At 36.6% G+C, this 15,344-nt stretch overlaps 1 protein-coding gene across 1 annotated transcript; it reads left to right on the forward strand.

The window, feature by feature from the left end:
- Window positions 1-9,774: 9,774 nt before the first annotated feature.
- Window positions 9,775-13,437, forward strand: LOC306658967 (shugoshin 1-like; the record flags this gene model as incomplete). The annotated part of the gene is given in 4 exon segments (XM_079136238.1): window positions 9,775-9,809; window positions 11,886-12,335; window positions 12,337-12,455; window positions 12,458-13,437. Coding segments are annotated over 4 exon segments (1,584 nt in total).
- Between the last annotated feature and the right edge of the window lie 1,907 nt (window positions 13,438-15,344).

Consider the following 15,344-nt stretch of genomic DNA (forward strand, 5'->3'; position numbering starts at 1 on the left):
TTAATATATTTTTGTATGTGATTTGCTAAAATTTTGTTGAGAATTTTTGCGTCGATGTTCATTAAGGAAACATATTGGTCTGAAATTTTCTTTCCTCGATGTATCTCTGTCTGGTTTAGGTATCAGGGTGATATTGGCTTCATAGAATGAGTTTGGGAGGGTTCCCTCCTCTTCTATTTTATGGAATACTTTGAGAAGTATTGGAATGAGCTCTTCTTTAAAGGTTTTGTAGAACTCGGCTGAGAACCCATCTGGTCCCGGACTTTTCTTTGTTGATAGGCTTTTGATGACCTCTTCTATTTCATTGCTTGAAATTGATTTATTTAAGTTGTGTATGTCTTCCTCGTTCAGTTTAGGTAATTCATATGTCTCTAGAAACTTGTTGATGTCTTCGAGGTTTTCTGTTTTGTTGGAGTATAGATTTTCAAAATAGCTTCTAATTATGTTTTGTATTTCACTGGTGTCTGTTGTGATATTTCCTTGTTCATTCCGAATTTTAGTAATTTGAGTTTTCTCCCTTTTTCTCTTTGTTAGCGTGGCTAAGGTTTTATCAATTTTGTTTATTTTTTCAAAGAACCAACTCTTTATTTTGTTAATTTTTCCAATTGTTTATTTTGTTTCAATTTCGTTGATTTCAGCTCTGATTTTAACTATTTCCTGTCTTCTACTACTTTTGGTGTTGGTATGCTCTTCTTTTTCTAGGGCTTTGAACTGTAGTGTTAAGTCGTTTATATGTTGATTTCTACTTCTTTTGTTGAATGCGCCCCATGAAATAAATCTTCCTCTCAGTACTGCTTTCATAGTGTCCCAGAGATTTTGATATGATGTGTCTTTGTTCTCGTTTACTTCTAAGAATTTTTAAATTTCCCTCCTTATGTCTTCTGTTATCCATTCATCATATAATAGTGTATTATTTAATCTCCAAGTATTGGAGAAATTTCTGTTTTTTATTCTGTCATTTATTTCTAATTTCAGTCCATCATGATCTGATAGAGTACAGGGTAGTATCTCTATCTTCTTGTATTTGCTAACAGTACCTTTGTGGCATAAAACATGGTCTATTTTAGAGAAGGATCCATGTGCTGCTGAGAAGAAACTGTATTCGTTCTTTGTTGGATAGTATATTCTATATAAGTCAGTTAAGTCTAAATTGTTGATTGTGTTATTGAGATCTATAGTTTCTTTATTCAATTTTTGTTTGGACGATCTATCCAGCGGTGAGAGAGGTGTGTTAAAATCGCCTAGTATTATTTTGTTGTGGTCTATTCGATTTCTGGATTTGAGAAGGATTTTTTTGACATACATGGATGAGCCAATATTCGGGGCATAGATATTTATGATTGTTATGTCTTGCTGATTTATGCTTCCCTTAAGCAGTATGTAATGTCCTTCTTTATCCCTTCTGACTAGTTTTGGCTTGAAGTCCACATTATCTGAAATGAGGATGGATACTCCAGCTTTTTTGCTGTGTCCGTGTGCATGGTATGTTTTTTCCCATGCTTTCACCTTTAGTCTATGGGTATCTCTTTCTATGAGATGGGTGTCTTGCAGGCAGCATATTGTTGGATTTTTCTTTTTAATCCAATCTGCCAGTCTATGTTTTTTGATTGATGAGTTCAGGCCATTAACATTCAGGGTTATTATTGTGATATGATTTGTATTCCTAGTCATTGGACTCATTTTTGTTTTTTGACATGATTTGTTTTCTCCTTTATTTGGCTATTCCTTTAGCCTAGTTCCTCCCATTGCTGATTTACATCGTTGTTTTTCATCTCTTCCTCATCGAATATTTTGCTGAGAATGTTCTGTAATGCCTGCTTTCTTTTAGTAAATTCCTTTAGCTTTTGTTTATCGTGGAAGGATTTTATCTCATGGTCAAATCTGAAAGTAAGTTTTGCTGGGTATAAAATTCTTGGTTGGCATCCATTTTCTTTCAGGGCTTGGTAAATGTTGTTCCAGGCCCTTCTAGCTTTTAGGGTCTGGACTGAAAAATCTGCTGATATTCTTATTGGTTTCCCCTGAATGTAATCTGATTCTTTTCTCTCGCAGCCTTTAAAATTCTGTCTTTATTTTGAATGTTAGGTATTTTCATAATAATGTGCCTTGGTGTAGGTCTGTTGTAATTTTGCATATTTGGAGTCCTATAAGCCTCTTGTACTTGGTTTTCCATTTCATTCTTGAGATTTGGGAAATTTTCTAATATTATTTCATTGAATAGATTGTTCATTCCTTTGGTTTGTTTCTCTAAGCCTTCCTCAATCCCAATTATTCTGAAATTTGGCCTCTTCATGATATCCCATAATTCTTGTAGATTCTGTTCATGATTTCTTACCATCTCTGTTTGGTCAACCTTGTTTTCAAGGTTAAATATTTTGTCTTCAATGTCTGAAGTTCTGTCTTCCAGGTGATCTATCCTATTGTTTATGCTTTCTATGGCGTTTTTAACTTGGTTTATTGTTTCCTTCATTTCAAGGATTTCCGTTTGGTTTTTTTTTCAGTATCTCTAACTTTTTATTGAAATGCTCTTTTGCCTCCGTTATTTGCTCTTTTAACTGTTGATTAGTGCGTTCATTTAATGCCTGCATTTGTTCTTTCATCTCCTCGTTTGCTTCCCTGATTGTTTTAATTATGTACATTCTGAACTCCCTTTCGGACATTTCTTCTGCTGTGCTGTCATTGGGTTTTATTGATATAGTATCTAGGCTTGTTTAGGACATTTTCTTCCCTTGTTTTCTCATATTGGTCAGATGTCAATGGGACTCTGTGATATTGTAGATTTCCTCTATTGGCTTATAGTGACCCTGTAGATTTCAGTGTATCACCTACCAGCCTCCAGTAGCCAGAAGTCTTGGATTAATTTGATAATGCAGTGCTTCCGAAGAACGCTGCCCCTAGCCTGCTACCGGTTCCAGGGAGAGAGACCTGGAGAGGTCTCTTGTTGCACAGCCCTGGTTCCAGAGGCTGGTTATAGGTTGGAGGTCTCCACTGGCTTGGGGACTTGTGGCTGGCTCTGTGTAGACAGACTCTCACTGGGTGATTTGCCCCGAGAACCTAGCCTAGAGGGGCTCTTTCCGCTGGAGGGGGGCTGGGCTGCTTGGGGAAGTCCCTGGCGCCCTGTGCTGGTCACTGAAGCAACCTGCGGGCGGGCTGGAGCTGGCTGGGGCGGGCTGGAGCTGGCTGGGGGGGCCGGAGCTGGCCACGCTGCTTCTGTGCAGAAGGGCTCTCACTGGGGGGCCTGTTCCGAGAGGCTGGAGGATCTGTCCCTGTGGGTGGAGCCCACCGCCAGACTGCACCGAGCTGCCTGGGGGAGACACTATCTGCCCTGTCCCACTCTAATACGCCACTCGAATCTGGGCCTGCCGCCCAGCTGAGCTTCGCTGGGTGGGGGAGACTCACCCCGTGGTTCTATGTTAGTCCGAGTCTCTCAATGCCTCCCCTTCTTGAATCCTGAGTTCTGGGGCGACTGGAGATGCAGTCACCCTCTAGTCCGCCATCTTGGATTGCCCCATGGAAAAAGCCTGCAGCTGGAGGGGGACAATGCTGCCTGGAGAGGTCTCTGGCTGCCCAGCCCTGGTCCCAGAAGCCGCTTGCGTGTCGAATATCTCCACTGGCTTGGGGACTTGTGGCTGGCTCTGCGTTGAGAGGCTCTCACTGGGCGTTCTGCCACGGGAAGCTAGCCTAGAGAGGCGCTTCCCGCCAGAGGGGGCTGGGCTGCTTGGGGGAGTCCCTGGCGCCCTGTGCTGGTCACTGAAGCAACCTGCGGGCCGGCCGGAGGTGGCAGCAGGGCGGGCCGGAGCTGGCCGCGCTGCTTCTGTCCATAACTTACTCTTTGGCGTATGATTGTCTGACCTTGTCATCCATTATTTTTTTCCCCATGATCTTCAACTAGAGTCACAGTATGGGATCACTGACTCATGTCCCAAGTTAGGACTCATGTGTTTATTCATCCCCAGAAATTCACACTCTCCTCCTCTACATCTTCTCAAGCCTGGCCCCTTCCAGTCATTCAAATCTCTGACTGAATGTTGCATCTTCAGGGAAGTCTCTCTGCCTACATGGTTTTAAAGTACTCAGTCATATAACCATGGTTTTGTATATCACTGTGTCTCATCACTCTACAAAATCCTTATTACTGGCTGAAATGAATATTATTTTACTAATTACAAATCATCTCCTTTCAATGGAATATAATCTTCTGCATAAAGCATCCTAATATGTGCTGTTTATTACTGTGGCCCCAAAACCTGAAACAGAGCTTGTCACAAAGTAGGTAATCAATATATTTTATAAAATGAGAATTAAAAAGTAAGTTGCTTTGGCAGATGGTACACTGACCATGGTTAAAAAAATTACCCTAAGAAATACATTATTTTTTCTATGCTGCCTTGTTTGTGTAGATAAGTTAGTAGATAAAAGAAGTGAGGAAATTCTTCTGATGGTCCTGTGTGAAGAAAGAAATTTACAGAAAAAAAAAAAAAAAAGAAAAAGCTTGAGTTGAATGAGAATGGTTAGAAATACACTGAAGAATAGGAAAAAGGTAAGGTTAAATATATGTAGAAGAAATCTAGAGAATTGTGAGGTCCAATAAACTTTGATGACCATAAACCTAAAGTGTTATCATTGTAAATAATTGCCTGACAGCTTTGAGTGGAGGATTACAGGTGAAAGAGACATAGGCAAACATAAGCTGGAAGTTTACAAGTCAAGTTCATAAAAACCAATGTCAAAAGACTACAGATTAGGATATAAAATCAATAATATAAAAGACCCTGAAAATTAACTTGATTAACAGAAAACTTCAAAACCTTAGGGACTGGGAACAGTTGTTATAGAATAGAAACACAGGTGTTGTAGAATTTAATAAGGGTAAAAAAATAGATGTAGTGTAGTGATAAAATTTAAGGATAAAGAAAATGAAGAAGGAAGGGAAGAAGGAAAGGAGAAATGGAGGGAGGCAAAGAAGGAGGAAGGAGGAGGGAAGACAGGCCAGTGAGTTGAAAATCCCAATTCAGAACTAGAGTCATGGAGTATTTCCAGCAATGTCCAGATTTGGTCTCCAGAAGGCTGAGAAGCAAAACGAAGATGGAATTCAGGGAGGTCAACATACTGAGAGGCAACCCAACCATGTGATCACTGATTTTTCTCTCTACCACAACCCCACAGAAACTAGATAGTTAGGCATATCTAACACAAAAACTCTTTTTAAATAAATATATGGATGACAGAATTAATGAACAGATTGAGTATAATAGAATGTGAGTGCTAAGAAAAAATATTCAGACTTCTATGAATGAGAGAGGAGAAATTAGGAAAAAGATAATAGCAATGAAGGGGAACAGAAGATGATATAGCTGGATTGCAAAAGGCATTCTGTAGTTTGAACTGAGATGCTTGTCTGTTGCTTTGCCTCACACCAAAGATGTTGTTTTGCCACCAAGGAATAAATATACTCAAGTTAGTCTTTATATAAAGCTTCATTTTCACAGGGGCAACTTGGTACTTCTTTGACTTGACTTAAATACCTAGCTATGACACGTGGTTTTATAAGGAGAAGAATATAGGATGGGGGTAATGTTAGGTTGGAAATCCAATTTCTATAGGCAGAACTATATTATCTGAGATGAAAAACTTATTATTATTAGATGAGATGAGATTAACAGATTAGACCAAGCAGAGGAAAAACAGTAAATCTGGAGACACAGAAATTAAACCATGCAAATTAAAACAAACAAACAAACGAACCTCCAGAGTATCCATGAACTTTTTGACACTTTAAAGGGAATAATATAAATTCTACTGAAGTCACTGACAGAAAGGAGAGATGAAAGAGGGCAGCAACAACATAGAAGAAACAGTGACCAAAATATTGAAACTTGAGAACTATAAACTCACAGCTCCAATAATTTTACCAAAATTCAAGCAAAAGAAACATAAAAAACAAAACTAAACCAAGGTATAATATGGTCAAATTGCTTAAAACCAATGCTCAAGAAGAAACCTTGAAAGTGGTCAGAGAAAAAAGACATCACTAAAGAAGAACAAAGGTATGACAGACACTTTCTAGTAGAAAACAATGCAAGTGAAAAGGCAGGAATGGTATCTTTCAAAATAAAATAACACTTTCCATCAAAAACTTCCCAATGAGGAAAAAATATTCAAAAATAAAACACTTTCAGACAAATAAAGGTTAACCAATTCACTGGCATACCCAAAACTTTAAAAATGTTCAAAGAACTCCTGTAGGAAAATGGCACCAAAATCTCCATATAGGAAATAGCATTCCAATTTGGGTCAATATGTATTTTTCTTAATAGTTAAATATACTCCAGTGACTTGTGAGTTTTACAACATGTAAAATAATAAAAGAAAGGCTGAGAGAAGAGAAATGGAAGTATAATCATATGGTATGCTATATGTGAAGGAGCACATCATTTAATATTACTTGTTCATAGAAAACCACCACTAAAATAACCAAAAAATTATAACTAATAAAACAATAGTACACATAAAGCAAAATAATAAAAACAATCAGTAAAAGAACGTAGAGAGAAAGAGGAAAAATTACAAAGAACAAAGGAGACAAACAGCAAGTAGAAAATGGTGGATTAATACCTATCCATGCTAAGAGTAATAATAATATAAATAAAATAGTACAATTAAAAGGTAGAAATTATTAAACTGGAATAAGAGAAAGACCTAATTATTTTCTTTCTGCAGGGAACCACTTTAATGCAAAGATGAAACTAAGTTAAATGCAAAGAAAGGAAAATGTTATGTCATGCTAATAATCAAAATAAAGCTGGGTTGGCTCTATTAATATCAAACAAAATGAATGTCAGAGGAAGGAATCATCACATAGGGGTCATTAGGAAACTTAGCTTTGGCTATGTTAGTAATCCTGTTTGTGGTTTTATGCTTATATAATAAGCAAAAAATTGTTAAATTCCACATTCTTAATCTGTACATTGTATTATAATCTTGCACAACATAATGAGCATTTCAGTCATTGGGGGACAGCACATACACTGACAATCCCATAAGATATTAGCAGGGTCAAAAAATTCCTAGCATCACATCTGTCATGATGTTGTAATGTATTACAAAAGTGTTTGTGTTAATGCTGACTTAAACAAGTATATGATGCTGCCACTCAGATAAAAAGGTATAACATACAATTTGTATGGTACAGAATATCTGATAATAATAATATGTGACTATGTTACTGGTTTATAGATTTACAATACTAGTTTTATTATTATTTCAAAATTTACTCCTTCAAATTACATTTAAAAAAAGTTTACTGTAAAAAGTATGACATGCTATGCTGGAAGAAGCCTCACAGATTATGTGTACTACAGCTCTTGATTGCATCAGAGCCTACATCAAGTAACTGACCTGTGCTATTTTAGGTATTCACAAAGCAAAATTGCCTAATGATATACTTATCAAACCATTTTTGTCATCAAGTGATGTATGACCATTTTGGACAACTATTCCTCAATCTGTTAACAGCAATCAAAAAACAAAAAAGAATAAATTAGTATTCATTCATGCTTAAGGAAATGTAGTATAGATTAACAAATGATAGAACAAGAGAAGAATTGCTGGAGTGATGTCTTTGAATAATCTGGAATTTTTTTCTTAAGAGGACACAAGTCACAATGGATTAGGGTCTACAGTAATGATCTCAATTAAATGAGATCAAAATCGATTAATCTGCCAAGAACCTATTTTTAATTAAGTTTACATTCTGAGGTACTGGGGGTTAGAACTTCAACATATCTTTTTAAGCTGACACTATTCAACCCCTAATTGTCTCTGGTTATTGACCTCTATCTGCCAATAGGCTTTCATGCATCTTTTCTGCCTGGGCAGATCTTTCCCTTACTCTATCAGATAAAATTCCTACCTAGACCTAAAATCCTTTACAACTAAATTCAAGGAATGTCTCACCAAAAATACTCCTATTGATCTGCTTTATGTCAAATCCCTATTATAGACTCACATAGTTTTGGAAACCTTTTCATCACAGCACTTGTTAGAGCAATAATTTTGTAGTGTTGGATATTTAAATAGGCATATCTTGCCCCCTCCCAATTGTTAACTCCATGTTGACAGCTAATTTATCTGCTTTAAATACCATTTTATTCCTATGATTATTCAGAGTCTAAAGAACACAGTGCATTATCAATAAAGTATGTTACATAATAAGCTCATCTATAATTAAATGATTTATTCAATAATGACTTCAAGTAATACAGGCACTTTGATATTTTAAAAATTACTACTAGCAAGCAAAAGAGTCATAAGGGTCTGATAATTTTATTTACTTATTTAATATATATAATTTAAATAGAACTTTTTAACAAGGTTTTCACTTCTATATTGTAGAGTTGGACATATTTTGATGGTCTAAATAAAACTAATTTTGTTCTAATATGTAAATCGATATGAAAAATTGAGTGCAAAATCAATTCTAGAATGATTCTCAAAGAAAATAGATATTTTTATCTATTTTGCCACTTGTAACCAATACCAAATTACTCCTGGCTATGTGTATGCTATGATCTAATTTTAATTAAAATTTTCTATACTACTTTTTATATTGTTGCCTTAGGTTTAAACTAAACAAAGGCCTATAATATCTCATTTCTTAGCCATAATAAATATGTATATATATGTACAACAGATAACTTTTAAGTTAGTCACATATTATATGGTAGAACTCATGGATTTTTAAGCTTTATTAGCAATCAAGTTTAATTTAATTAATCCTCAGTGGAATGCCAGTATTGACAAAATATTTTAAGCATTTGCAAGCCTTCTGTTCATGCTAAGTTTAAATCTGACAGGCAACACTGACAACTTTTTTCAGGTGCCCGTCCAATGTGGTCCAACTGGAGTCAGAATAAATTCTTTTTATGCACTTTTTCAATCCACAAAATTGAAGAAAAAAGTTGTGGTTAAAGTAACACACAGAATCCCTTGCTAGATTTGAAGTTAGAATATCTAACATTTCTAACTGTTAAGGTAACTGTTGAACCATATATTTAGAAAAGAAGTGAAACATAAGGGTCTTTTGTTCAAATTTTAAGAACAATTCCAAATAAAAAGTTTTTTTCAAAAATGATTATAGTACATTGACCAAGTTTTTTGAAATGTAACATTGCTAAATATCTACCAAATTATGTGTATGTGCATATAGGACCAATAGCATAGTATAAGAAAACTAAATAAAATTATAAATAAATAAATAAATATATAAGTATAAATAATTAAAAGTATAAGAAAGGCACTAAATTCTCCAGCTAAGAAGTAAAATGTGATTTGTATATGTATGGCTTTCATGATTGATTTGAAAAAGAAAATGATGATACAGGAATAAAATACATTTCAGTGTGAAAAATTTATCAATTAGAAAATAATCATCTATCCTGATTAGATACTTTTCTGCCCAGGAAATAAAAATGTTTTTAATTCTATGAGTTTAATCTACATGTTTGTAAAATAAAATGTTGAGCTTAATTAATAAGGGAATACTATATAAAAACCCTGAAAAGGTCATCAACATAAAGTCACTAATGGAACTCAGCAGTTTGTGGCTTTAAGATGTAGCTATGTGTTACACTTAAGGCTGCCTGTCTCTCTGTTCTGTGATCATTAGGTAAAACAAAATAGCCATACATAATTTGTTAAAAGCACTTCAATTGAATAACCAGTACAAATAGAACACTATAAATACTTTCAAAGCATAAATAAATCAACTTCATCACCATGATCAAAAGTGTTTATGATGGAAAGGATGCTGGGTAAAAAGAACCACAAGATTTAATTCCTGTGCTCTAGGTTATTATCTGGTTTGGGAACTAAAACAAATGCAACAAACCATATAACCCTGGGTAGTATTTTTTGTTGCTGAATATCTTATGCAACTTACTGAATATCTGTATCTGGAAAACATTGGCAACACAGTGCTCTGAGGAGTACTGGTTGTTTGCCCTGAGATCACATGGCTGACTGGGAGCTGGGAATCATCTCCACTGCTGTCCTACATCTGAACAGAGCATCTTACTGCATATCACTAGTGTGGTGAAATGACCAAAACGCAAACTTCCAATTCAGGTAACTGCATGATGCTTTCTCACCACTATAAAGCAGAAAACCTGGAGGTTGAACCATTAGAAGTCAGGATCTGTCTTCACAATACCATTCACAGTACCCTGAGATGAGAATCCCTCCTTCACCAAAGTGATAGAAGGGAGACAATTAACATTTTTTTGTGAACGTATCTAAACACCATAGGAACATCCTCTGATGGTCCACTTATCCATTGTTCTTTTTCAGGCATCTTCTTAGAATCTCACCCGTTCATTGAAAAACAAGCAAACAAAACAATCTATTTTTTCCAAAAATAATATTTTAATCACATTCATTGAAAAAATTGTAATCCTAATTTTCATAACACTCATAAAATTAGTGGGTAATAATCTTTCTGTCCAGGGTAAGTGTAGAGATATTTTCATCACAGATAGTGGCAAACACATAAATCCCTAGAATAACAGTAAATTGTGAAATACAGACAGGAAAAGGAAGTAGGAATTGAGAAAAAAATGTTCTCCACAGATATCCTTTAAATGCATTTACAGTTTCAGTGACACCTCCTAAGTGTGAGAAAGGGGAGTTAACACAAAGTTACAATTGTTCTTACTGTTTTATATCAAATTGTACTTTTCCGTGGGTGGTTCTACCTTGCAGAGTATTAGACTTACAGGAAGTAGTAAGGCTACAAAAGAATAGAAATTTTTAATTATTTGCTTCTTAATAATAGTAATTCAAATCTTAAGGGGAACAAGGAAAAATTGTAAATAAAAAATGATTCTTGTCAGATTTTCAGTAAAAGCAAATTTAGATTGTACTGTATACATAATGGTAAACAAACTTATAAATCTGTTGCTTTTCATAGAATAAATTCAAATTGATGTTTAGATATACATTAAGAATTGTCACCCCAAGGGGGTCCATTTTTAAGAGCTGCTTTGGCTTGCAGGGAAAGTCTAAGAGGGATATTTGGTGATACCTGATATTTGGTGATACCTGAGAGCAGGCAATCTAGTAGAGGAAGCGGCAGCAGACAGCAAGGTGCACAGCCCCAGGTGCAGCCTCTGCCTAATCCCCTTACAAGTCCTGGCAGTTGATGGCTGAAGTAAAGGAGCTATAGCACAATTCCAGTATGAATTCTGGGGTCAAGAGATGGAGAGCAGAAGAGAGGGGTATTCTTGCCAATTTCTGCATCACAAACAGCAGGATTCTGTCTTCTCAGATAAAACCAAAGGAAATGCTGTTCATTTAAATCTTCCTTTCTCCCTTCCTTGCTCACTTCCTTCCTTCCTTCTTTCTATCTCTCCTCCCCTCCCCTTCTCTGCCCTCCCCTCCCCTCCTCTCCTCTCCCCTCCTCTCCTCTTTCTACTTTCTGGGCCCTGGAGACAATGCTATAGGTAGAAAATGACATTGTCCTGGGGCAGCTCTGACTTCCTTCAAGGGAATTATTTAGCAGTACAAGGCAAAGGGAGAAAGTATGAAGTATTGATGAGTGACGTAGGAGACCAAAGGGCTTGAGTGAAAACAAGGAGAGTTTCCAGGAGGAAGCAAGGAGAGACTGCACAGAGAGAAGTTGTGAGTGACAAGACTGGTGAGGGCCAGGCAAGCTCAAATTATAATGACTTGGAAGAATGACTATCACATCTTGTTTATCCCAAAGAGTCAAATATGTTGTCTTAAAAGACTGCAGTTACGGTCGTCGCGTCACGTGACCTCCCCCACCCAGCCAATAGGTGAGCGCGGCGGAGAATTTCGAATGTGGTGGCGGTAGTTGCGGGTGACCCAAGACTGCGCCACAGTCCTGGAGGGCCCGGAGCGCGGGAGTCGCGCGCGAGGGGACAGCTTTGTGGAGCCTTGGGATGTGAGGAGGACGGCGACGGCTGCAGCAGCAGTAGTGACCCAGACACCACTTCTACATTGCTGAAAAATTACCAACAAAACAACAAAATGTTAGTTTTAGCTTTGGAAAATGAAAAATCCAAAGTGAGAGAAGCCCAAGATATCATCCTACAACTGAGAAGAGAGTGTTACTACCTTGCATGTCAGTTATATGCACTGAAAGAAAAACTTGCTTCCCAGCAAACAGAAGCTGCTCAGAACCAGGAAATACATCCCTCTGGAATGGACTCCAATAGAGACGACAACACCAGTGATTTATTTGTGAAGTATTTACCGCAACTTCCTCTTGAAGAAACTGACCTTCCAGGACATGGAGAATCATTACAAATAGAAGATATCTACTATTCCTCAAGAAACACTGAGATGTGATTTTGATTCAGATGAAGCCAAATCTACTGATGATGTGTTACCTAGAACTGTGTCTCTCCGTCGCCATTTAAAGAAAGAGTTTAATGATCTAAGTTCAGTACTTTGAATGACTTTGAAACCAGTCATTTGGCAGGGCAGTCTTCTGAATTGGAAAGAATCAGATATGTAGACCCAGGAATAAACATGCACATACCTGAAAATATAGAACAAAGTGTTTTTCATTGGAACAAGGACCAAATTAATTTATCACCAAAGCTTATTCACCCAGGAAAGTTTACTAAAACAAAAGAAGTTCCTTTGGAACCTAAATCCGAACAAACTAAAAGTAAGTGTAAATATGCAAAAGGAAGAAAAAGAGAAGAGAAAAGCAAAGCTAACAGGAGAAAATCAAAACCTACATCAAAGCATAAAGGGAATAAAAATGAAACTAAAACAAATATTTCCAAGAGTAAATTGGATGGACCTGTCAGTTCCAGTGATGCTTACAATTTTAATTTGGAAGAGGGTGTTCATCTCACTCCTTTCCGACAGAAAATAAGTGCTGATTCTAATAGAGAAGAAAACAACCATAAGTCTGAAGAGAGCATCTGTGAATCAAGTGGTTCTGGAGATGATTCTGATGACCTCTATCTGCCCCCTGGCAAGTACACTCAAAATCTTGCCACCAGATCAGATGGGAGACCAGTCACCAGGCCTCGATCTAAAAGAACACTGCAGTATACAGATGAAAAAGAGAGAGAGGATTCTAAGCCAACACAAACTCCTCCAAGTGTGCCACCTGAGACTTACCCGTCACCTCACTCTGGCCTGAAGGATATCACCAATGCCCCCTTGACTCCTGTAGTGAAAATGAGGAGACTTTCTCTTTCTCCAAAAAAGAACACAGAAAGTACAGCAGTGTCTCTGCCCAAGCGTAGGTGCACAACCAGCATTAACTATAAGGAGCCAACACTTGCTTCGAAACTAAGAAGAGGAGACCCTTTTACAGATTTGTATTTTTTGAATTCTCCTATTTTCAAGAAGAAGAAGGACATGAGACGTTCAAAAAAAAGTATGAAGCAAATGCAATAAATCTCACACTTTTCTATTGTTCCAATAGAGAATCTGTTAACATTGTACACAAATGTATGCAATTATTCCCATAGAATATTCTCTTCATAGGACTCTAGATTATGATGATTTCAAAACTGCACTTCAGAATTTAGATTTCTTAAGTTACTTAAACCCCTTAATTTTATTCAAAATGTATCTTGCACCAACATTTTGAAATTAATGATTATTTTAATACTTTGGCATCTTTATTCTTCCCATAAGTGGGGAATTCTAAACACTTTTTTAAGGCAAGCAAGATCTTTTGAAAATCCTTATAAAAATTTTGGAGTTAAATAAATCCTTGACATTCACAGTAAAATAAACCCCAGGTTGTTCGTGGGTCCCTTATAACAGAGTTGTATTTAGTTCTTCACATAAAATGTATATGGGTCATGATTAGAGAATGTGGTTTTCAGTCTCAGGGATTAGGTGTCTGGTTGTGAACCCTAAGTGTGTGCTATTCAAAGTGATACCTCAGGAAACTCAAATTATGTCAGAGACTTTCAGGAGTGCCCCCCCCCCTTGTGATTTAATCAAGAATCTCAAATGTGTGGATACCAAAGGCTTTTTTGATCAACCAGTGAGAGTTCAGAAAGTTTGACATCTACACTTGTGTATAAACTTTGAAATCATTGAAAGTAGTCCATTTTTAAAGAACAATAAAATTTGCATAAGATAGCACATGTGTTTTCCTTCTGTTCTTTAAATATCAGATAGATTAGCCATCTGGTTGTCTTCTTTCTAGCCTTCACTATTCTTATTCTTGGACATTTCCTCTTCTCTCCCACTCAGTATTCTCTAACAGTCAAACGTGACATTCTCTCCTCCACATTTTTATTGTGCTCAAAATTCTATTTGAGCTAGGGATGTAGCTCAGTGGTAGAGCACTTGCCTAGCATGTGTGAAGCCCTGGGTTCAATCCCAAACACTACCAAAAAAAAAAAATCTAATTTTACTAGATGACCCAATCTTCATCTCAAATTATTTTCTTGACTACATCTTCTTATCTTTGTATATACCGTATCAGTCACACTCAAAATACTCAACACCAACAGTATTTCTTTCCGTAAAGTCACTGATCTATACATCCCATTGACCCATCAGTCTTATTTTTCCAGTTTTGTCAACCACTCCTTTTGTATCTATTTAAATTCATGGAAACACTCTAGAGTTGTTAACTAAGAATAAATATAATTCAAATTCAGTTTCTCCGACTGGAGATGTATCTCAGTGGTAAGAGTGGTCAAGTGCTCATGGGTGAGATCCTGGGTTTAGTCCCCAACATGATGGAAAACAAAAAGTGCTAAAAATTCAGTTTCTCAGTCTCAGTTGCCACATGTAGTAATAGTTACAGTGCCATAGATTATGCAGATACAGAACATCTCCATCACCACAGGAAGTTTAATCAGACAGTGTTCTTCCAGGCCAACAATAGCTTCACTATGGTCTATGGGCCAAGACCAGCATACTGCCTGTTTTTGGATAGTCTGCAAGCTAAGAATAGTTTTAATGCTTTAAAATAGCTGAAAAACTCTCATATTTGGAACCAATTTCAATGACAAGATACATTAACTTTAAAACCCAATAAGTTATCCACATAATAATCTCAAATTTTGCCTTTTGTCGTGCAGAGCCTAAAATTTACCTTAGTGACACTGATCAAGAGTTTGCCAATTCCTGCTGTGGACTCTAGGTGATCAACTGTCTTTAATTTTACTTCACACATCATTCTCTTCTGACACTTTGTAATTCTGATCCTTATCACACCCTCCCTTCATACCCCAAATCAGTGTTTATCCCAAAATGGTGTCATAGTTTTGTATTTTTTAATGTTTCTGTATTCTTTCTTGGCTGTTAGCATTTATCCATTGACTGCTTTGTTTTGT

Source organism: Sciurus vulgaris (genome assembly GCF_902686455.1).
Source record: "Sciurus vulgaris genome assembly, chromosome: 4".
NCBI lineage: Eukaryota > Metazoa > Chordata > Mammalia > Rodentia > Sciuridae > Sciurus > Sciurus vulgaris.